The sequence below is a fragment of the Apteryx mantelli genome, chromosome 5, assembly GCF_036417845.1.
Source record: "Apteryx mantelli isolate bAptMan1 chromosome 5, bAptMan1.hap1, whole genome shotgun sequence".
Taxonomy (NCBI): domain Eukaryota; kingdom Metazoa; phylum Chordata; class Aves; order Apterygiformes; family Apterygidae; genus Apteryx; species Apteryx mantelli.
This window is the reverse complement of record NC_089982.1, coordinates 8128954-8153706: the sequence shown is the minus strand read 5'-3', so window position 1 is coordinate 8153706 and position 24753 is coordinate 8128954. Positions and strand designations below refer to the sequence as shown.

Sequence of the window (24753 nt, the reverse complement as noted above, 5' to 3'; positions counted from 1 at the left end):
AGCCTAAATGGTGAAAGTGTAGTAAGTAATGTTTTCAGAGTCTGAAGCCTAAGGATAGGCGATGAATAGTACTTATTGTCCTTTTATTCATGAATTTCTGTATGGGTAGTGAACTTGCTCTGGTACAATGTTTCCTGGGATATTCACTTGTCTTAGCTTTTGGTGTCAACTCCTTCAGCTGGTCATTAATCTCCAGGAAATGTTATGGACCTTGTTCCTTATTACTTGAACAGACTCATTGTGTGGTTGGTTTGTCACATTTACAATGTTGCTTTTGAATGCTGCGTTCCTTAATAAAGGGAGGTCTCATTCGAGGTGTTACGCTTTAGTCTGATCATAAGGAGTTCATGTCTTCCTTTGGTTGCGTAGCTAAAATATAATATACTCCTGTATGTTGAATACATGCGTCTCTACCTACATACCAGTGTTTTCTGGGTTGTGGGCATCTAGTGAAAAACTTGATTATGGATATGTGAGTCTAATTAAAAGGAGTATGGCAAAGCCTGTCCCATGTCAGATGTCTCGGAGTCATTCACTGCCATGCTCCAGTTCTGGATGCAAGGTGTTAAAGGGCAAAGAGAGGAAATGGTAAGAAAATAAGTCACTTCAAACAAAATGATTGCATTACAGGTAGCACTAAGAAGTGTGCTATGGATGAGCTGGTCTTGGAGAAATAAAGCAGTTTTGTGAAGGATTTTAATATAGTTTGTTTTGCTGGAAAATTGATGATAGTGGGAATTTTCTTCAAAAGATGAAGTAGAAAACGCATAATGGAAAAAAGAGCCTGGGAACTAATAGGTGAATTTAGGTGAGACTGAACTGTGTGGCACATTGTCACCTCTGGCCATCACTTTGGTTGTCTTGTCTGTGGAGATGGTCTTAAACACCTGTGTATTGGTTTTAAACAGCTATGGGGGAAAAATAGTAGCTAAAGGATTTCAGTTCTAATAAGTGAGCTAGCAAGTGGCTAAATTAGTTATCGATGGCCATTTTGTCTTGGAGGCAGAGCGAGGAAGGACCTAGAGGCGTTCTTCCTGTTGTTTACTCGGCTCTACAGGTGGAAAAGCCCGACAGAGCTAGAGGGACACAATTTAAATAGCAGTGACTTGAGAAATGGAAACTGTATTTTGGCTGCAACAACACAAAGTACAGCGCTCAGAAATGCTGGATTACCTTTCTCTTTGCATTTTTTTGTTTTGTTTTTGCATCACGCTTTCAGTAACGTATTTACAAACTTCAGTGGCAGAAGAGGCTGTATTTTTCACTCGGGCTCTTGTGGGGTCTCACGAGGCTATGCGACTCTGCCAAGAAAGGTTAAATATCTTTGTTAGGTAGAAGGAATAAAAATAGAAGTGTGGAAGGCACAAAGATATTAAGAAAATCGGTAGGATTTTCTTCCCTGTATGAAATACAGGCTATCTTCTAATTTGCTTTCAAGCACCAGAAATAGCTTTTTGCCCTGCAGGGGATGGCAGCTCCCTCAGGGAAACAAGTTTTCTAATGTTTAAATAGGGGCTTTTGGCAGACGGTCTCCACCGAGGGCTGAGGAAGATGAGCTGGGTAGCCTTGGTGATGATTCCTCCCCCGAAGTGAAGATGGCAAGCTGAGAACAGCGGGCCTGTTCCTTGCAATCTCGTGTGATTCCTCGATCTTGTCGGAAAGGAGCTCTCGTGCATTACAGTAATCGTGAGATCAGGTCAATAGCAGGTGGCCTCTGAAAAAGAGCATTCAAATATATATTTTTTTCTTCCCACACTCATTCTCTAAGCTGGAACTGTTGTCATAAAGGTAACCAAACTATTACCGCTGATTAGCAGTTACTGTGATAATTGTTTTTGTCTATGGTGTGACCCTTCTACACTGCTTATGTACTGTAATGGCCTTTTTAATGATCTTTCCCTTTTCTTGCTAAAGGGAATTTCAACACTATGCAAGGTCTGTGCCCATTAAAAGGGCCCATCATGATGACTTTTTTCCCCTTTCCTTTAATTTACTTGGATCTGGTACAAGTGCCACATGGCTCCTGAAGTAACAGAATGGATATCTCAGAGGAGAGCCTTGTTAGTCTTTAAATGAAAATAATTGAGTCCTTTTAGCCTATTAGTGCTTAAGAATAGCCTCCTTTAAGCCCATTACCTCTGGGATAAAAGCTGTATTTGCAGCTGAATAAGCAGCATGTACAGCAGGACTTGTTGCTAGGGCAAGAGGCTTTCTCTAGTTCTCTGCCAGGCTGAGTGGCTTGTGCAGTAGATAAAACTGAATGACCTCAAACTGCAGTCTTGAAATCCTCTTTATTCTTCAGCTGGCGGTCTGAAAACATTTCCATAACTGACTCTGGCTTTCTGGAGCTGCCGTCCTGCCCCTGCCAACTCGGATGCTCAGTGACATGGGAATGCACAGGAAGGGGAAAGTGGAGCCCCTCCTGCCTATCGGGGCCAAATCTGTGAGGGCAGCACTTGCTGCAGGCGCTCATGTCATCCAAGTGAAACGCCCAGCCTTGAGTGGCTTAATTAAAACCTGTGGGATGTGGGCAGAAGAGCCTTTTAAGTTTGCAGCCTTTCGTGTTTTCATCACTGCAGAAAAAGGCCACCTTCTTTGCTGTCCAAGTGTGTAGTTAATCATCAGAAAGTGGCTCTGTGGTGAACTGCAGAAGCTTGCATTGGCAGCGGGTGACTGGAACAAATGCAACATAGATCCCGAAAGGCAGAGTTTGGGTAGCAGAACGTGTAATAACTGGTAGCAGGGAGTAAAATAATTTGGAGCACATTCCTAAATATTTTAATATAGGCTTATCTCAGACCTGCAGTCCTGGCCCAGTTTTTTCCTTTTACTCCCTTTTGCTGGAGTCCTGAGCTATGGCTGAAAAGCATGCCCATGCTGCAGCTCCTGTATTTGGTACCAACACAGTGTACTAACCAGGGGCCCTGGGTGGTGGTGACTTGTTCTGCTTTTTAACCACTGAACCATTTAATGGAGCCATTTATACTAGCTTGAATCAAATATCGCTCCAAGGTTGTTAAAATAGACTGGGCAGGTGCGAAAGTGCTGTAAGACAAGTCTTGCCAGCATACCTTTAAACCTTTAGGCATTTAACTCCTTATCAACTGCTAGGCACGTAGAAATGCTTTTTGCTTGTTGGTAAGCAGCTGAAGTTGGTGACAACTGTACGGAACACAGGGTGGTGGAGAAAAACCTGAGAATGTCGTATGGGTTAGTACAAGGTACTTGAATGCAGCAAGTCCATGACAATGCTGTTACGTGACATAGCAGCAGGTTTATCAGAGGGATTCTCCTGACCTTCCCTCCCTGCCCCCCGCCAGTGAAAATGAGGACAGTTATGATTTTAAATTCATCCTTTTTTCTTTAACTATAGCAAATTCAAGAGTGGATACTGGAAGGATGCAAATGGGTAGTTAATTATTTGTTAATGTTTAAATACTGAAAAATACATAGTTGCTATATTGCTCTGATATTTGCTGTCTGTCTTCATAATGACTCTTTGTTCCAAAGACCTCGCACGGTACAACAGGGACCCAGGACAGATTGAAACTCTCTTGATGTTAGCAGAATATTAATAATAACAAGTGACAGAAGCCTGAAAATCTTGACAGCGTCTATAATGTGAGGCTGTGTTCCAGCCTTGGGATAGATACTGTAGCTATCTCAGTGAAAAGAGGTAAGAATCCCGCAAGGCTGATAGTGGTTGTCATTCTTTTGAGTGACCCTCATATTTTAAAGGCCTCTTGGTCAAAGAGATCTTAGGTCTTGAATATATATTATGAAACAGCTGTGTGTCAGTAAAATACACAAACGCGCTGACAAGAACTGTGAATTGAATATCAAACAGGAGCATTTGGAGGGTTTGGTACTTGCATTGGTTTTTCTAGACAATAACACCATTTGTACTGGAAAGTCACTTTCTTCAGCATAAATTCTTCCCAGCACTCAATGCTTTTTTAAATCTTTGCATAAATGAGAATCTGAGCCTTTACCTTATACTCAGGAGGGAGGTCACTAAATTGTAGTGCAAATTTGCATTTCACAATGAAAGTCTGCTCAGTCCCCTGGAGTGGAATAATATCTCATCAGTTGATGATCTTCTCTCTGTGAAAGAAAGAAAGAAAGAAAACTTTCCCTGGAGTGATCATTGATACAGCCCCTCCTTATGAGAAGGAAAGGAGGTTGTTTAGAGATGGGGTTTCTAATTTAGAGCTGTGGAAAATAGCTTTTTGTTCCGTAACACAAACCATGCTAAAAATAGACAAATACTGTTGCCTGAAATGAACTTGTTCTTGTTTGGGTTTGAGCGACTGTAACATTTATAATCGTGCACGTCAGGGGAGCTCCTGTGCTGGGGATGGAGAGCTTTTCTGTTCTGTTTGTGTTGCCACTCATTGGATCTCTGGAATAGTTTATCATAATATAAATACTTAAATGCTTGTTGGATCAAAGAGCATGCATTTGTGAAAGGCTCCCTTGCCCGATGGAGGAGATCTGGGATATGAGGCCGTAGTGTTCCTCCTCCAAACTGGAAGTATTTAATTTCTTTGTTCCAAGAGAGGTTATGAGCACCTAGCCTCCCTTGGCTTACCCTGCAGAAGGGACCTCTTCTTTGAGTGCTCATAGGAAAAGGTGGGAGTTGAGCCTAGGTTTTGTGGGCCCTGTGGGTCCTATACAAATAACTAAGTTGCTGAATAAAAAGAAGCAGTAGCGCCATTCTCCCGTTTCCTTTAGAGAGGTGTTTCCAAACACACCTGTTTGGTGAAGAGCTTTGGGAGGGCTGAAATTTTTCTTTTCCGTGAAATCAGTATTTCATATCACCCGGCCACAGCCCATGTCCAAAATACATCCATGAGCCTATGCGTGTTGTCTTGTGGTTTCTACGTGGCATATTCTAAAGTATTTCACCTGTAACTCCCTGCTGTACTCTGTGTATCCGTCAGACTCCAATATGTGAATTACCCTGTTTGTTTTCTGTATTTTGTTGACCATTATCTGTTAAAATGTAAAAATTGCTAAAATTGGAATAGGAAACAAATGAGAAGAGTTCTGAAGTTATAAATACTTGATGATAATTGTCAAAATTGATGCTAACATTTTTACAACATAATTTGATTGATGTAACAGTTAAAATAGCAGCCTTGAACAGAATGCTTTTGTGAACAAGATAATTTATCTCAGTGAATGTATTCTCACATAAATGTTTCAAAATGAAAGGCATGATGAATCTGTCTAGAGTCGACACACAGTAGAGCTGCCAAAATTGCCACCTGTTAAAGTTTTTAATCAACTGTTCCTTATTTAACCGAAAAAGTCAAATTAATGCTGTCATTTGCCTTTGCTGAGACTTCTCTTATCTCAGGAGCTCTGAGAAATCATTTAGTAAATGCTTTGAATTGGGACAACTCTGGTGTTTTAATTAGAGTTGCAGCAAACTGGCAAAGGAGGCCGTTAAATCTTACATGGGTTTACTGCGACTCAGCCATGAGGATGGGCTGCTTGTTCAAAGCCGTAGGGGACCAGCGTTTTGTCAGGAGCCTGACAAAGAGACCAGAAGTCATGAGACTAATGGGAAATTATTTCCTCCAGAATTTTGAAATGGAAGATGATACATTTCTGAGGGTAAATGAAAAATAAACTAGGGTGTTTTTTTTTTGGGGGGGGGGAGAGAAAGAGGAAAAGAGGGAGAGAGAGAGAACCTATGAGGATGAAGAAACTGGGAGAGTGCATAAAGCACCCTAAGACAGGATTTAGTGAGTTACAGCAGCAGCGGTAGAAGGTTCACCCAAGTCTCCATTCTGCAAGCCCATTTTAAGAGGGAGGAGGTAAGCACAACTTGGAATATTGTGGGCTTTGAACATATGCATAAAGACAAATGTCATGCTCTCTGGGTCTGCAGAAGATCTCTACACTTTACACTTTTTTTTTTTTGTCACTGGCAAGTTAAGTGTACTGTTAAAGGGTCTCAGATTGCCAATAGCTTTGAAGATCATGACTTTATGAAAAACATGGGAAAATGGATTCTTCTATGAATCCTCAGTCTTTTCTGTACTACTTCCTCCCAGGAACATAGGGAATGCTTCTTATGTAATTCCTTGATTGTCCTTAACTTACTGTGGATATGGAAAAAGATTCCTGGCCGAGTCAACAGTATTTAGCTTTTATTTAAGTTATGCAGTGATCAGCCTGAAGCAGTCTGCTGTTCTAGAAGGGATGAGAGGTAAAAACGTGTTATAAAAGTAAAAGCAGTAGGGAAGGAGGTAGAATAGTAAGGGAGAAAGCAGTAAAGAGATCTATGAGGTATATAGGTAAAGTTTGGTGGAACAGGCCTACAGCTTTTCAGAAAATCCAAGATTAGTTGTAAAGAAAAACATGGGGAGAGAGGCTGGGGAGAAGGGGAGACAGCAGATACAAGAGTGGGAGGAAAGGCTTGCAATTGTTCTTGTGTAAAGAGAATATTCCTTTAACAAGGTCTAAATTTCACCTGGCTATTGCTGGTCATTTTGTCCGGATTGGTCACCAGATGTCAATCACAGCTTGAGAGAGGACCAGACAAGGTGGTCATGCGGTTGCTACTGCTGGAGTCTTTGGTAGAACCCACAGATTTCTGCTGTGGGTAGTAAAGATGCAAATCTAATGACACTTCATGTTCCAGAGTGCAGATCGGATGCAGTGAATCAGATGATCTGGCCTTATAATGTTCAGAGAGGGTCATCCCCCTTCGACATGGCGTGGTAAGTATTTCTGGCCTATGGCATTGCGTGCACCTCTGCCAAGGCTGCCGCTCTGCACTACGTGGCCCTCCAGGCTCAGCAGACACTTGTTTTCTTGTGTACCAGGTATCACAGGTATGTTGTTCCCTCAAAAACTGAAGTTGTCTGGAGTCGAGCAGAGAATTGTGTAAAGGATGTGCTTTTCTCCAGCACCTAGTCCCAATCTGCTTTGATTGTATTTTCACCTTAAACCAGGTATATCATAGCTCTTCAGTTGTGCAGGGGAATAAAAATTCACTGCAAACACAGAAGTTCCTCCACAGAATGCTGTTTCCTCAACCCTTCCTGGATTATTCCATGTTTTGGAGTGTGTCTTAAAACGAAATCAGATAGGGTAAAACGCACTCATTTTTCTTAAATGGAGTGTGTGTGGTTGTCAGCATTGTATGTACTGAAAGCCTTGTACTGTTCTGTTATTTGGCGTATAACCTGCATACATGTTGACATCTTCTTTTGAAGAGCGATCTTGACAGTTTTATGACTTCAGCCAGATAATGAATCCTTCCTCTCTTCTCACATGACTGATCTGCACCAGCCTTGCTGTGACTGCGTAGTTGTCAGATTTTCCATGTTACTCTTTCACGTTGTTGACTTTTGTGAAACTTGGCTCTTTTGGGAACTACACGCATGTCTTGGGCAAACTTATTTCAGCGTGGATTTTACGATTTCAACAGGGAGGACAGCCAAGCGCTGGAGAGAGCTTGTTACCAGTTTCCTTCTGTGCGAGGGAAATGGAGGGAACACGTGGCCTCTGAGAGCTGGGGAGTAATTGCAGATCTCGAGTCGATTAGCTGGAGGACTAAAACTTCCTCTCTGGTCTTTTTGGCGAATGAAGAGGGGGGTGGATCCACCCCACAGAGTTTGCACAGTCAGCTGTGGGGAGCCAGTGACTATATACGTATTTAACTGTTCTTAAGGTTGTTCTCTGCTCAGATCAGTGGTAATACCCATATAATCATATTTCTCTGTTTATTTGGTGGAATCAGGTCGGTCTTGTGTTAATCTCTGAGGACCCATTTGCTCAATGCATGACAATCGGAAGCAGGCAGAGCTAATGTTGTTAACTTGCTGTTTCTTTGTGTGTGCTGCCAAAAGTGTGCGACTGCAGGCAATAGGCCTGATCAATAATAGCCGTTGGTAGTAGAACAGGAGATATAAAATCTTAAAATATCAAATACCTTGATTGTCTATTCTGCCTTAAGTTTTTGAAGCTTTTTTTCCCAGTGGCCCAACTGTGAGATTGGAATTCAGGAGCTTTTCTGTTTTTCTGCTGGCCAAACTACTGAGTGCTGCTAGACAAAGTCATCTGACAGAATTTTCCTAAGCAACTTCTATGTTTGAGAGATGCTCCCTCCTTTTTTTTCTCTTTTTTCTTTTTTCGCCCTATCTCAGTCTATATCTAAGTTTCTCCTGATGACCCCAGTATGCTCAGTAGCTATGAGGGTGCCAGGAAACTGGGCCGCTTCTGTTTAGGTTCCAAATGGAACATTTCTACATCCTTGTGGTGGCCATACAGATTTGTCAGCTTTGGCCTGTGTTTTCACTTTGAAGAAAATATATGTGCAACAGAAATAAATGTGCATTTTACAAATGCTTAAAACTTCAGGAGCTGTCTCCCTTTAAAAAAGCATCTTCCAGAGTGTTGCCACCAGCTAATTCCAACAGACAGAAACTATTTTTCTTGCTAGTAGGAAGGGCCTCTTTTCACAATGAGCCCAAGCAGGGAATGGTCCGGTGGCCAGAAGGGTTAGTAGGTTTGCCGGAAAATGGGGAGCTTGGTTTCTGCTCGCCTGCTCTGCGAACTTTGTCAAATGGTTTCTCATCTTACATAAATTGCAGGTCATTCTCTGCTTTTGTGAGGGATGCTGCAGCCTCTCCTGCAGACTATAAAAACCTTCATGGTAATTTATATTTTGGTAATTTATTAAAATAGCAACAGGGAATCTAAAGTATTTATGTTAACACTTCACACTGTGGAACAGAGCAGCTGCCACAGTGCAGTTCACGATGATGGCCTCTGATCCCCCTGAATCCATATTTACCCTAGACTACATGGCACTCTGAAAATACCCCTGGGAGGTCTGAAGAAACTGTGTCACACTGTCTTATAGAAAAATATAAAAATGATGATTCAGCACTTAAATATGAAAAACCATAAAATGCCTTAATAAAGTACAATCACTTATTCTTACTGTACATTACAGAAGTTGTAAAATAATTTCATTCTTATTGGGAAAAATTAGTGAAAATCCAAGTTCCTAAAATCTTATTTACTCTCACTGACATAAGTGCTATAATGAGAGAGAGCATAATCTTGAAAAATATTGGTTATTTTAAAAAGACATCTTTAATTCAAAAGGCCAATTCTTTCACTTTTTTCTGGTGTTCTCGAGCAAGGAAAAACACATGGGGATGCAGAGGTGAGGGTGGCCTTGGCTGCTGTGGCCAGGAGCTGATGGAGTCTAAAACCCTGTGGGAGGGACGCGAGGGGAATAGGTGGCTGGATCACAGCCCCAGGCTTGGGCGCACGGGCTGCGGTTTGTCAGGGCCCCGTGTGGCAGGATCCCACGGGTGGGCTCAGGGACCGGGGAGGGCTGTGGCCAGTGCTGGAGACTGAGCAGTGTGGTGGAAGGCCGGCGTCCCAGCTGGAGAGGGTGCGAGTAGGGGAGGCTCCTGGTAGCTGGGAAAAGGCAAAAGTCACAGCCCTTTGGAGAAAGGTGAGGAGGAGACCCGTGAGCTGGTCGGCCTCCCCACAGCCCTTGGGAAGGTGCTGGAGCGAGTCCTCCCGGGGCTGTTCCCAGCCACGCTGGGACCTGGGAATAGCCATGTGGGTTTACCAAGGACAAAGCTGTCTGAGCAGCCTGATGGCCCTTGGTGGTGTGAGGAGTGGCTTTGGATATGGGGAAAGCAGTTGTGTAGTTTGGCTTTCTCAAGGCCTCGGCTATGGCCTCCCCCGGCGTCCTTATAGCCAAACTTTTGAAATAAAGACTAGGGACATGAGGGCTTTTTTCCTGTGGCTGTCTTTTGAGTGCAGCACCTTCCAGCCTGTGTTACCCCATGACTGTATGATTTTCATAATGCAGCTTGTGAATTCTTACGGCAATAGCAAACTGGCCTTCTGCTGTGAATATGAAAAGCAGGAAAGGGGCATCTAAGGGGAAACGTTGTCAATTAAGAAGTAGCACTCAGAGGTTTTGTTCGTATGTGCCAGTCCTTGAGTGGTTTTTGCATTATCCTAGGTTTACTTTGTGACCCAGATGAATTCGTAGAACTGCCTCAGCTGTTGAGAGCCCTGAACACAGGGGTGTAAGTTGGAGCGTGAAGAAAACACGTGCATGCAAAAATGCTCAGGCAAACGTGTGCAGGCAAAATTGCAGAATTAGGTGTGTGTTCTGCCAAACTGGACAGGAAGTTTAGGGCTGTTGTGTTCTGTTGGTGCTTTGCTTGGCTGAAACCTGCTCCCATTTTACCCAGCCCTGATTTTGTAATTACTTAAATTAGGGCAAATCTGCCTCTTTTTTACTCTCTGCATAGCTAATAATTTAAGCATTGTCCTCAAATATATGAAGTGGTTATATTCTGAGCAGACTAACATAAATATCATGACAATTTTTTTTGTTACAGTGAAACCCCCAAGACCTTGCTTATATTTTATAAAGCTCTTTCTTCTTTTCCTCCCCACAAATAGGAGAGCATTAAGATGCTCAGCTACAGCACCGTATGATCAGGTCCTGATGAAAATCACAACAGGTGTTTGATATGTATAAAATTCCACCAAATGTTTTAAAGATATGTTCTCATTCACATATATGCTTATTAAGGTACCTATTTTTGCCAAAGAGCCTAGGTCTTTAGAACACCTTCTTATGTCTTACCAAAAGTGCCTGCTTTCCATGGCAAAATCAGTATGTTTAGATATCATGTCAGTGTTTTGTGTATGTTTACATTCATCAAGTATCAAACATGTTCATTCTAGTTTGCAAATATAGTCAGCCAAAATACTCTGCTCAGTATTTAAAGCTATGCTTTAAAAATGTTTAAGGATTTTTTTCAACATGTTACTAAAATACTTCATGAATAAGAAACAATTAAAATATCACAGAAAAACTCTAGAAACATGTTATTCAGCTCAGTTATAAAGATGAGAAACTATCTCTGTTAAGTCCAGTTTTAAACTGGAAATAGTATCATAGAATGGAAGAAACAGGCTAATATTCTGAACTGAAAGTAAAAGCGGGAAAGAACACACATTGTATACAAACTGTACTAATGGAGAAGTAATTTGTTATCAGTGAATCAAGGTTTTTCAGTCATGTTAACTGTTCAGACAGCACAGAAGACATGGCCCCCAACATCGCTGAGATAAGATCACTGCTAATTGGTGTCATCCCTTAGATGAGGGCCAACAGTGTGCCTTATGCTGGATGCCAGAAAGAGCCGAATGAGATGTTCAGTTTGGGACAATGTGGTATTTGTAGTGCAGTAGTATTTATAAGCTTTGCATAGATGAAATATAAACAACTATGGGCCAACAAACAACAAGTAATATAGACATTAAAAACCTTGCAACAGAAAGATAACCCTTGCCATAAAGCCCTAATATTCTACTACGTGAAACTATAATTCATCTGTGAATAAAAAACTGTACAATAACTTACAGGACTGATGAACTCCACTGGAATGTTCTTGCTAGTGAGAAGCAAACAAGGTAATATTTACACATCCACAAGGAAAAGGAAAATACAAAAGGTTGGTGGAATCATATTCCCGTGTTCAAGTCCCCATTTGCTGCCTTTCTTCACCTTTGTCATACAGTTTCTAGGAAGGTGTTAGCGGTGTCAACCTTGCCTGCATGTTGTTTTTGAAATGCTTTGTCCTCAGGCGAAATGCTTGGCCATATGCAGCTTTCTTGGAAAAAAGCTGTGTAGGTTAGAACTGTAAATAATTTCATTATTTATCAAATTTGACATGGAAATCACAAAAACCCTGATTTGACTCATCCCCTTTCTCAGGGCAAGAGCAGTTATGTTGATCATTCCTGATAAATACTTGTCTTAATCTACTTTTCAAATCATTCAGTGATGAAGACCTCACGGTCTCTCAAGGCAGTGTGTTCCAGTTGATTGCTACTTGTCCTGTTCACAGTGGACCTGGAGATTTTTTATATGTTAGAAAACTATTTCTCTTCATTTTTAGATTAAAAAAATTTCTTCTTTTCAGTAGGCTTTATAAGAATACGGTAATACAAGTCCTCATAAATGAGGCCGTTAGCATACGGTAAGTCAAAAAGAAATGCTGAAGAGCAAAAAAGGATATGATCCCAGGGGAGAAAGCTTTGAAAGCGGTAAGTGTGTTATTTCTGGTGATTGGAATCAGTTTGACCTCCACTTGGGATTCATCTGACCATATTTTTAGTCATTAGTGCTTCTCTGACCATGTTTATACCACTGTAACTGTATTTAAGTGATAGCAAAAGGAGTTGTCGTTTGAACTTCAGCGAGTGCTCTGTCCCCAGCAAAGGGAGGCCACTGGCAATGTTCCCTAGAACTGTTCGAGGGTGACATTTGCCCCTTTCAGTGTCATGATATTGTTAGCTTATATTCAGCTGTTGCCTATTATGATGGATCATGTCTTGACAATCTGCTATGGAAGCCGTCTGTATCTGTCCGGGTCTTTTTTTCTACGGGTGTACAGGACCTAGCACTTAGCCTATTTTCACTGGGTTGTAGGTCTTTTTCTCCATAAGTAAATCCTCCCCCAGTGTGAAAGTGTAATTCAGAAACAGTCCCAGAAGAGCACCTTGATTATCATTAGCAGTTCTGGTAACTCCAAACGCTTTTCTTTTTATCATGGGCTAGATCCTGATGCTTTCAATCAGCTGTGGGAAGTCAGTCAATAAGAGAGCAAAAAATATATCCACTTGACCTTTGGAGGTAAGGTGACAGTGTGCAATGACTACTGGTTCTCCACCTCCTCAGAAAAAAGAAGAGAAGCCAAGACGGAATAGACAGTTCAGTTTTAGGGCTAGAAAATCTTTTTTTTTCTCCCTCTGAATCTTAGCTTGAAAAATGTTCAGTTCAGTATTTAATGACTGGCTTTATTTCGCCTGCTCTGTCATAAATGCTGCATTATCTCATAGTGCTGCTGTTTCTGTCAAGACTGTCACCGGAGAGCTCCTTATAGAAATGTGAGGCCATACTTGAAATTTCCTCCTGCCAATCATCACCTTTTTAGGGAATAACTTCATTGTTTTGGCCTAGATAGTCTCAGAACCAGAAGTCTGCAGATTTTCTTTATGAGAGGTCTATAATGCTGCTTAAGCAAGGCTTGCTCCTCTGATGTGTTCTGATAAAATAAAAAGCATTGTGCTTTATTGGCTTTTTTCTATGGTAGTACAAAAAAAGAGGAAAAATAGCTCTAATAATAAGCTAATACCTTATTGACCAGACCTACTGGATGTAATATTTTTCATAATTGCCTCTGACTTCTAAAGTAATTCAGTAATACTCTAGTCCGTTGTCCGTTGATCAAAATGTAATGAACTTCATGAAGTCTAATTTTATCAAAACTTCAGTGCATGCATCTAATTATGAGCTGGGGAATGAGCTTTGCTTGAATTCATTAGTCCTTAATGCAATATCCGTATTTATTTATAGGTCTTTTCCTTTTCTTTGCATTCAGAAAATACTTGGGGATCCTTGTCGTAAGCAACGCAGCAGCTGCAGCGTGTTCCCCTGGAAGGCACCTTTTATCCTAGAGCTCCCCAAGCGTCCCCTGAAGAACAGCCCCAGACCTATGGCCTGCCCTGTGTTTTTGCCCGAGCTCGCTCGCTCCCTCTCTCATCTCTCCCAAACCTCAGTTCTAATTCCTCCTTCCAAAACTGTAGCTGTGGGAGCAGAGGTGTACAATGTCCTCATGCCTGAGGTAACCATCATGAGTGTTAACTTGTGAATTTGCTCACCTCCTAAATATCTCCCCAGTACCATATACCCCCCCCCATGACAAACGGGGAAGAAAAGCAAAAACGCTGCGGGAACGACAGTGTTTCTCTCAGAAGCTGTCTATATATAAATGAATAAGCTCGTTTATTAGAGAAGCTAAGAGAGGATGGGTAAAACAAGGTGTTAAGCTTCTCTAGATACCACAGCAAGTCTACTTTAGGAAGCAGAGCTGCTTCATTTTAATCCAAGATCTGTCTGAAACCCTTTAACGTATCTAGTAGAACCTAGAGATGGGAAAACAGCATTTCAAGTTTTATTTTCAGCAGTAAGGTAGCAATTAATGTTGAGGGGTAGATGTAGAGATGTAGAAAGCTTTGAATAATTTCAGATGTTGTTTCAAGCGTGGTCAGAAGATGGTCTTTCTTCTCTCTTGCCCTCGTAATAGAAACAAAATCTATAGGCATGCAACATGCCTGTATCTAGCCTCTGGTTTTAGGCAAGCTTAGTTTTCTGTGGCTTTATAACTTAATTTGGTACAGTCTTTTGGCGGGGCAGGGGGAATGGAGAAGAGTTTCTAGTGACTGTTCAAGCCAAGAATTCTTCATTCACCGAGGAAAGAAATTTTCCTCAAGCAGAGAGAGGCCCTGAACCATTAAGTGAAATGTGTGGCAAGAGAAGATAGAAAAATCTTTAAAGATACCATAATTACACCCTAGTAAAGTTGGCAGGTCTAACCCTGTTATGTCAGAATAAATATTTTGGTGCTGGTTCCCAAACATAGCACGGCAGTACTGACCACTGCAGAAGTGAAATTGCTTTTTGTTTAAAAAGTTGAGCAATGAGCTAAGTGTTGAGCTTTTCTTTTTCTTAGGTAAAGGGCAAGTCTCTTTATACTGTTGTTTGCAGAATTTCTGCAACTGAAATACCAATTCTGTGTTTTTAACAGAAACAAACCCAAGTAATGTATTAACATAGTGGGAGGAGAAAATGTCAAATGCAATGGAATTTTTGCCAATAAAATGTCTGCTGTGTATTGACTGAATTTTATCCAGATAGTCCTATTTCTTTTGTGATTTCTCTGTCCTCCTCTCTGTCTTCATTCTTGGCACATTATATATTCCCTAAAATCTAAATAGCTCCCCCGCATGCCTCTAATATGATAGCATTTATTGTTCTCTCGCTATGCATTCGGCAAAATTGTAAATGGCTGTGATAACTTCAGGGCAATGACTACATAAGCAACCAAAGGTATGGAAGTAGCACAATTACTGAAGGAGGTTAAGTGATATAAAAATCCACCATGCTGAGGTATAGACCATCTGGTTCTTTCATTCTCTTGTAACTATAACTTTTGTTGCCGAAATTTTTTTTATTGTCGTGTAACTCTTATTGTGTGTGCTAGATAACCTGATATTGCATATATTTCACAGTGGCAATTCTGTAAAATTTATATTTAGTAAAACTTGGTTTTATTACGTAATATTTACCAATGAGATTGAAAAAACCTAATGTACGTAAGGGCTAAAAGATCTCTGTAAGAAGCTATTTACTGTTTTAATTGAAGAATAGCAATTACGTAGCTTCAAAATCTGATCGGAGATTAGCAGTCAGAGCACTTACTCTGCTTGATTCACGGTTGGAACCTTTTAAACTTGCTCATGGAAACTCTCAGGCTCTAGATTTGTGGCGAAGCAGTCGCACCAAATTACTTGATAGATTATAACTGCAGGACAGCAAAATAAACGCCTGAAATGTTTTGAAGTCAATCATTTTTATTTAATGTTGCTTAGTCAGATGCTGTGTAATGTGGTGATGATGACCAGCGCTAACAGTCAGCCGAGAGAGTAGCATAGTGGTTTATCAGGCTTGGCCATCTAATCCCATGCAAGTGCCTCAGGCTCACACCGCTCTCGCTAGGGAGGCCAGGGGATTTGGAGTGAGGAGCTGCTCTCTGGCAGAGGATGCTTTTTTGCAGACCAAGGCTTGAAGAGAAACCGTTTGCTTTCACGATGGGCAGTAAGAGTAAACACCAGAGCTGCACGAGGAGAAAAACAAACCAAAGGCTGTGTCGACAAGGCAGAAGTCGTCACGATGGTCGGCTTTTGGTGAACACCTGCTGCGTAGTGCCATGCTCCAGAGGGAAGCATGCCCTGGGTCCCCGGGGTTTCGCAGAGCGAGCGGCAGCCGAGGCCGCACTCTGCATCTGCAGCGTCTCTGCTCTGGGTTTGGGGCCAGCTGGTTAACTCTCAGGTCCCAGTTCATTCAGGGAAGTTGCAAAGTTGTACCACCGTCCCTGTATCAAGCCGATACGATCAAGACCATGTTTATGAAATACAGGTAGCTGCATGTAGGCAAGTAAGCTACAGGCCTGATTTTCAGAGTTGCTGGGCTCTTTTGCAGGCTGGTGGTTCTACAGGGATCTTGAAAATACATTGTGACTTTGAAAATCCAGTTGGATTTTCAAGAATTGTCCCCTCAGTCCAACAGTGCTTTTTCTGAACTCAGTGCAGGTTTTATTATTGATCTTAGTATAAGTGGAGTTTTGCCTGTGAAATAAATGTTCCCCCCTCACCTCACGTCTGTAGATTCCTGGCAGCACAAGGCGTTCTCTTGGACTTTAGATATTCCATTTCCGTGATAGTTTAAAAGCAAAAATAGCAGTTACGTGAGGAAAAAGAATGTACAGTAAACTCATATCGGCCTTCTGCATGTTTCCTCCTTTGCTATGGATTATCTCTTCATGAATTTACAGTACCTTTATGTGGGTATAGACATGTATATGTGTATATGCTTGTGCATGTGTATCTATGTTTTTTAATCTGCATTGATTAATAGGCTTTCCTATGGAATACAGTTGATGCCTTTAAGGCCGCCTCATAAATATTAGTGAGATTGAGAACACTGACTGTCAAAAGCATCTCTTTTTTTTTTCCAGTGGAAGATGCCATCCAAGTAGAAATGCACACTGTATGTTCATGTATGACTTGCAGGATTTTCTAGAAACAGCAGCAGTGACAAAAGAAACCGCACAGCAGCGCTGCATGTTACACGTGGGTGTGGGGCATACAACAGAGATGTGTACCCCAAAATCCTTTCTGCCTCTGATCCCTCCCAGGTGCCTCCTTCCTAGCTGATGACCTTCCTGCCTCCCTGCCTAACCTTTCCTAAGAACTGCAGAGGCGTTTAGTCTGCAGCACCTCCAGAGGGAGAGAGCTTGGCAAGTAGAAGACAGGCATGAATAGCTGGGCTCAGTTGGTTTTGGTGCTGCCCTTTGGCAGGCATGAGATAGCAGAAACCTTTGCTGCCTACCCAAAGCGGGGAGTTTGGTGGTGATGTGCTTACCCAGCTTCTAGCAACAGACAAAGAAGCAGCAGCTCCGTGAAGATCCTGAAAGTTAACTGAAACTACATAAAGGTACAAGAAAACTTCTGGGAAGAGTTTCTCATCAAACAAGAAAAATGCATGTAAAAGCAGCACTTATCTTTAAAGTGAGAAATATAATTTAATAATATTTTATCAACAGTGTAATTGGAGGGGCAAGGAGGATACCAGGTATGACTGCAGATACTGTGGACTTCTCAAATAGCTTTTTGTAAGGAGCGGCAGGACAAACTTTAAGTAAGCAAATAGACCACTCAAGCCTTCGGGACACTACTAGAATAAATGCTGAAGACAGGACTTTTTGGCAGTAAGGCAGTTCATTCCCTCATGTGTCTACATGCTTTTTGGGTAGAATCCATGAAGCTGTATTGAAAATCAGGTATTTGTCTCTGTAGTTGCCAGTCAACATCTGAAAACAAAGTCATGGGAACTCCTTGTCCCATAAGCTTCCTTAGGAAGAATCCGGTATCTCTTGAACACTGGTGATGAGTAGGTCTGCTTCAAAAAATGAAACTCAAACAGGGCAAGGCCAATTTTACGTGGGGAACAGTCATGGAAAAGAACTAGCAGACAAAGCACGGGGTTGCTTTGCTAGTCTGTTGTGCTGAGTGTGCAAGGCAAAAATGTAATCTGCCAGCTGGCTGTCATGAGGCACTTCTGTGGTGGCTGCTTGGTCTCTTCTGTGTTTTGCATGGTGTTCATCTGCAGAACGGTGCTCCAAACGTTGCAGGGGATTAGAGGGGGGGTAAAATACCTCTTGGAGAGCGAAACTGTAGTACTGTGATTGTAATCCAAAATAGATTTATGGCATCCTCGCTGAACTGCAGTATTTTGTCATGCACTGCATTAACTGAGAAGTACTTTTCCCGTTAGAGGCTTCATCTATGCAAATCTTCAGCAAAAATGTTATAGTGGTATTTGGGTGTTCCTTGGTTTGAAGCAACAGTGTGCTGTTGAAATGTGCTGTTTGTGAGAGAAGCTCCTCTGAAATGGGCTTGAGGTTTGGTTAGGAAAAAGGCCAATGGTTCTTGAGCAACCCAAATGTCTCATGCATCCAGTGAGTCACCCGAAGCGTTCCATTTGAGAAGCAGAAGCGCTGTGGTTGGGACAGAAGCAGGGGGAATGGAAAAGCGACCCAAGCTCGCAGGGGTAGGAGCTCTTCAAAACGCTCCTGATGCCGTGCGGGCGTGCCCCAGCAAATGGAATGGCACAGGGACCAGCAGGCGCCAGTCACGACCACCTTCTTCTCCCGCTTCCCTTGCTTGTACGTTTACTGTAAATTGTATGTCTTGTTCCCTGCTGCCACCTTGTTTTTCTTTCTTTTTTTTAAAATAGAATATTATTCTGATCCAATCTGTAATCTTGGAATGAGATTTTTTTCTAACAGTTTTGAATGATTTGGAAAGTTCGATATGGAACAATGTGAAGTTTTCTAATTTTAGAACATTTATATGGACTAATACTCAAGTTGAAACACTACTTTTCTTTGGAAATCGCCTTCATCTCTTATGTGCAAATGACTATCATATAAGGTGCCCAAGGCTATATACTTGCTTTTCTCTTATTTCCCCTCTGGCCTTAAAGACTTGAAGGGGAAAAATAGAGGTTTAACTTTTTGAACCTTCCAAACTCCCTTTGATAGTGCATACTTTGGATTATCCAGGCTGTAAAGATGGGTCAGATGTTAGACATATGGGCATGCAAAGGCAACTGAGCGAGGGGACTGACAGTGGCATGCAGACCGGGGTCTGGCTGTTGGTATCAAACACCCAGCGTGGAGGCATGTGTGACATGAGGGCGTTTCGTTGCCCTGCAGATGTGCGCTCTGGGTGCCGGCGTACTCATGTGAGACACGCTGCCAGCTGGTGAGAAGCAAAGCAGAGGGGCGCTCCGGAGAGTCTTGGTGTGTTACACAGTTAGTCACAGAGCTTACTGAAGGGGAAGCGTTACCCCGTGGTGAAGACAGACAGCTGGGTGTGAAAGCAGACAGAATGGGAAGCGAAAGAGCTGCAACTGTTTTCTTAAGCTTTCCTCGCTAGTCTGAGGCATCCAGGTGCAGGTTGCATGAACAAAGCTATATTTATTTAAAAAAAAAAAAAAAATTAACTATTTCATGTGCACTTGTGTTTCCAATAATAGTTCTGAAAACAGACAGTAAAATAAACCAAATGACCATCTGAGTAGATGTTCTCTTTTTAAACCACATCAGTGTTGTGTATGGTATTGCTGTCTGGCATCCTTTAATATTACCTTAGTTATCATGCATGGATTTAGGCTTCTAATTGCAGTGGATTAAATATAGTTCACCTGTGAAATGAAGTAGCCAAGGTGACAAATATTATGACTGTTCTTATTTTCTGAAAAAAATTGTTACTGAGACGGCTCACTAAAATGAGTATTAAAAGAGGTTTTTATATCAAAGAATCAGAAGGCATCACATTGTAATCAGACTCTTTACAGCATGTGTATAGCTAATGAGTTGACGGTGAAGTTGAATGTGTTTTTCATTTACTGTCTCAGAAATTGAGTTTAGTTTACAGAGCTATGGGCTAGGTCTCCTTAATTTTGCATGTTTTCTTTATTAAATAGCATAATGTATAATTATCTCTAGTATGTTATGCATTCGCTCACACACTCTCCTGAGCCAATGAAATGTACTCCAGAATGAAGACTGGATTCTGCCCATCCTGTGTGCTGTGTGGAGCTTTTTTAGTTAGGAACAGCTCAAGTTGGCAACTACAATGGTCAAGATACTTGCACCAGTCTTAACGTTTTATTACACGTGACAAAATACATGTGGCTCAGTTTACAGAATGTTTTGTGTAGATTGCTATTCCTGCCCTCCTATAGCTTTCAGAAAAGTTTCTATCTTGGTTTTGCAGTATTTTGTGAATGGTCTGTTCTGCAGCTGTTACATGAAACCTGAGCTGTTTTGTGACTCGTATCTTTTCACTCTCCATGTTCATGATGCAATTCCTGCCTCAGAAGGTATTTCACAGAAAGCTTTGGAGGGTTAGGACTATCAAAAGATGCTGTTAGGTAGCAGGAGCAAAGGAAGATAACTTCTAGAATAGCATCAATTTCCACCCCAGCTGTTCTAAATACTGATTTTTGTGATTTTTCTTTAACTTATTTCTTCAGATTACTTTTTCCTAAGAGGTTTATGTTGGTTTGTAATGTCTCCTTTGTGAGAAATGCTGGGTATTTTTTACTGCTGTTTAGATGCAGGGTTTGGTAGATGTTTAGAAGCAGAGTTTGGTTAAAAACTACTACAGCAAATGGTACTCGATGTTTAAGCTGTGAGAATTACCTGAGTTGTTTACTTTGGAGATGGGGCCCTACTCTGCAGTAATTGCAGAATATTGGTAACTAGGCCTTATCTCACCTTAACAGTGATGGAGAGCTTGTACGTAGTACAATTCCTAGCATACTGCTCTGAAAATTTACCCCTGGACAGCTGTCCCAGCATAATTTCATTAAGGATGTCCTGCCAGCTGAGGAAGAAATAGTACTAGGAGGAGTTGTAACATCTGAAAATGAGAAAGAGCTCTTGGAGAAAAGGGTGGTGTCTCTGTCAGGTCTGACAGCGAGGCAAAGAGGGAAAAAAGTTGCCGTGAGGTGTTAACTCCAGTGCAGCTCCGGAAGTGCCCTGAATGTTGCAGTGTAAAGAGAAGGAAGGTGCTGGCTTTGGTAACTAGTGTTGAATATGGACGGTTAAAATTCCCTGTCTGCCTCCTCAAGGTAATAAAGGTGCCGTAAAGGCGTTCAGTGCCCATGACAGAGGTTGTCTGCCGTCTATCTGGCTCTGTGAGGCTGTGAAGGAGTGAAGAGAAAAAGGAGGAATTAAATCATGAAGTTTAGCCGTTGTTAAGACAACAGAGGGAGCGGAGAAGCTGTGAGAGAGGAGGTGCCATTATCAAATACTGTCTTTAAACACAGCTCTTGTTGCCTGACGTGCCTTTGTCGTGGCTGCAGGCGGGAGGTTTTCTCTATACTGCTTGCCCTGGGCTGGTAAGGAAAGGGCACAGAGAGTAGGAAGTGGGGGATGCGCCCCGCACATAGACATGTTACTCTTTTTGTCCCCATAACTTCTGGTTTTGCAAAGGAGTCTAGCTGGTAAGCTGATCCCGTCCTGTACTTGTGGCTTTTCAGCATTTCACAGGCACCGCTGTCTGACTGACCCTTTCGTTTTATCCCAAATAAATTTCCCCCGCAGCACAGTTAGCTATGGTTAGCACAAAAATCTGTGTGGTATCGCAAAGCCAAGGACATGGGAAAGATTTAAAACCATTATTGAACACCTCAGTTCATTAAGGCAATATATGATCGTGGCTTTTTGGATAATCCCCCTTCAGTCTCCTTTTGGAAGTCAGCTGCCCAGCAGCAGCAACACAAATTCAGGTATGCTCGGTCCGAAAAGAGGAAGCAGTAGTCTATCAAAAGCAAGGTAGCAGTTTTGATCCCATCTGTTTGTTTTTCTTTTTTTTCTTTAGGGTACCATCTTCCTGCCTGGCAACAGAGTAATTGAGCATCCATGCAGTGAAGAAAGTCCAGGAAAGTTCCTTTTTGAAGTTGTTCCAGGTAGGATATTCTACTTCTCCTAAAAAGTCTTTGCAGTTTTGTTCTCAGTGACAAATGGCCACTTCTGTTCAGCCAGAACAGAACCTGAAGGTGACTAATGATTCAATTTAAGAGGGAAAAAAAATGTTTAATTTTGTTATATTTTATGTCAAAATATTTTCATATTTTTTCATTCAGCTCTGGGCAGTGTAGGAAAATTATTATTTTTTTGTCAACAGAAAATACAATTGTTCTGCAGCCAGGGATTGCGGCACTCAGTAGTACTGACAGTACAAATGTATTTGGCAAATTTAAAAAAAGATATTAGACATTATGAAGTAGTGTCCTGTGGTAAAAGAAGTGATCCATAATTTAGCATCAATGGCTTATCAGTATGGCACACTGGCTGATGGGACAGGTACCTTCATTTAAGCATTCTTCCTCATCGCTGTGGATGGATAAACTGATCATAACAACACCAAGCATCGCTGTATTGGAACCCTACGTTTTCTTTTAGTGTTTTTTATTTTTTTCCCCTGTGGGTGGATTTGCCTGAAGAACATGACCCTGACAACTGTGTGGTACTCTTGACTGCATTCATTGCCTCAGTGATTTACTGACCTTCTCAACACCTGATTAGTCCACTAGGTTTGCTCAATATTTTCTGTTAATCCCCTTGTGGCTTTCCAACTTACTTTCCCCATCACAGCTATTAAAAAGGATAAATTGAGGAAAATGCATCTTGGAACTAACCTCCATGTTCTTGCTCTTAAACTGGCTGGGTGTCAAATCCACAACTTAGTTGTCTTGACAGATACAGGGAGATTTAGATAAAATGTAGAAGTGTAAGAAAAATGCAGTCAGCTTGGGAGTTAAGGAGGCTAGTCGCTCAGCAGGCAAGGCCTGTGGTCTGTGTAAATGTGGCATCAAGACCGAGTGGTTTTTTTTTCTTTGTAGGCTTGAAATGTGTGTGGAATGCAGGCCTGAAACCCTTTCTGTAAAACAATACAGGCAGCTGTACTGCGCCCCTCAGCCAAGGCATCCCTGACCACGTGGGGCCTGGTGCAGCTGAGCTGCAGGAAGGTCCCTCAGATGCACCTCTGAAGTTTCTCTAATGGGAATAAATCAGGCCGGTAACAGGGTGCTAGGAAATGTTAATCAGTTAAGGCTAGAACAGGCAAATATTCTCTATCGTGCGGGCAGGCCCCTGAGTCCGTGCTCAAGCACCTTGCAAAGAGGTGGCTCGTTTTCGGTGTGCGAAGATGCCGCAGACTCTGTCTGTGCAATGTGCGCAGCATGGATGAAGATCAGGCTGATTTTGGTGGTGGCTGAGTTTGAATGCTTTTTCCTCAGTACTCAGTACTCAGGCTGTGGTCTACGTTGTAGAGAGCCTACAGAAAATGCTGCGTTTCACCCTGTTTTTGAGTTACCAGGACACTGTTACGTCTCAGCCAGCCTGTCTTGTTTCTGCTCCCATAGTTTGGCTGTTGCTCGCTGTTTTGCGAAGTGTCGGCAGCTCTCAGTGTGTTTCCTTCCAGCCGAAGCTGATGCGTGCCAAGCCTCAGCCTCAGGTGATCTTTCAAGCCTGAGCTAGAAAGCCTGCAGCAGTGGAGCTGCTAATGGGAACGCTGGCTGCTGCCTAACTGGTGGCAGTGCTGATGGAGAACCCAGTCCCTCTCGTGATTCCCCAAAACACTGGTCATAGTGTCTTTCTCTGCAGCCAAGCTAACAGCAAATAGTTTCCTAACTGGGCTGCCTTCAAAATTTGTCTGGAGTCTCCCTGAAAATCAGGTAGTGTGAGGGTTTTTTTGTATTTGGGGTTTTTGTTTGTTTGGTTTTGATTTTAAGTATCAAGTTTTGATTGTGTTTCAGTAGCACCAGCATATTTGTTTTCCCCTCACTAATAGGTATGGGATTATAGTGACTTCATACTGGAGCAATTTTCCTGATGGGATACTGTGCCAAGGATTCATGAGAAAAAATGTTTTGGGGAGATCGGATTGGACATTTCACGTCATGGCACTAATCTTTTGGAGATCAAATTAAAATCAAGTTGAGACTCAAAATGAAGATTGACTGGGAAGCAATTACAGTGCCTTTAGAAGTGGTGTTAGCTGCATGTAAAGCAAAGATGAAGTGATCTTTGCTGGCCTTGTTGTGTCACTATTGCTGCTTAAGGCAGTCTTGTCAGCATTTGGTAATAGAGCTGTTTGTCATCTGCGTCCTCTTAGTGACTTATTATGAAAGTTGGCTTTCTAGCGGGGCAGCTCCAAAATCGAGCTCATAGGGTGTGATAGAGAAAAACACCCTGTAGCCAGGGTGCTGTTCAGCCCTTGTTGACTTTGATACCTGAACATAGCTACATAGCAACAAGAGCTACTTGCAGGGGTATTTTTTCTTTGCCTAGGTGAATATTGTGTTAAATGGGATAGTGCTGAGGCTCACTCTTATAATTTTGCTTTCTCTATATTAAAAGTTGAATTAATTTTATTTATAATCCCAAAGGCAACAGTGACAAATCCTCTTTTTGTCTATAATGTCTGTGGGTGGCCCAAAAACTTGTATGTGTGTGTGTTTATTGGTAATACATGCAAATTATTTTGGGAATGTACGTGGGAGTTGCTTTATAGTATGAAACTAATCCTCTATATGTGGCAGTCTCCAAAGATGAATGAAAGAAATGTATTTGCAGAGACAAGTGTCTTGCAGTTTTGTTGATGCTGTAATTAAAATATAAATGCATTTAATTTGCATCAAAACATTCTGTTCATTCCTTAAGTCATGACATAGTTTCGTGTTAAAATTGTTCCTTCCTTGCTTTTTTGCTGTACTAACGAAGCTGCTTCATGAGAGCGCAGCTGTGCCTGTACAGCCTGAGGCCCAGGCTCCAGTTCTGTGTGGACACCTTCTGTACCAGAGTCGGTATGACCACGAGGTGATGAGCGACTCCGCAGATTTGTTTGGTTAATGGCCTCTCTTGCGCTCTGAAGAATGTTTCATATGACTTTCAGTGACGATTTCAGAGTAGCAATTACATAGTGAATGACTGGATGGACCCGAAATGAGAGGTACTTTGTAAAGCCTGAGTCCACCCTTAT

The 24753-nt window shown here is 41.9% G+C and overlaps 1 protein-coding gene across 4 annotated transcripts in view; it reads left to right on the top strand.

Moving 5' to 3' along the window:
* The window catches only part of ARHGAP24 (Rho GTPase activating protein 24), a 249256-nt gene that overhangs the window by 64432 nt on the left and 160071 nt on the right, over window positions 1-24753 (top strand). For all 4 annotated transcript variants that reach the window (XM_067297417.1, XM_067297416.1, XM_067297418.1 and 1 more), the window contains exon 3: window positions 21589-21676. In XM_067297417.1, coding sequence (XP_067153518.1) covers window positions 21589-21676 — 88 coding nt within the window. The remainder of the gene's footprint in view (window positions 1-21588; window positions 21677-24753) is intronic.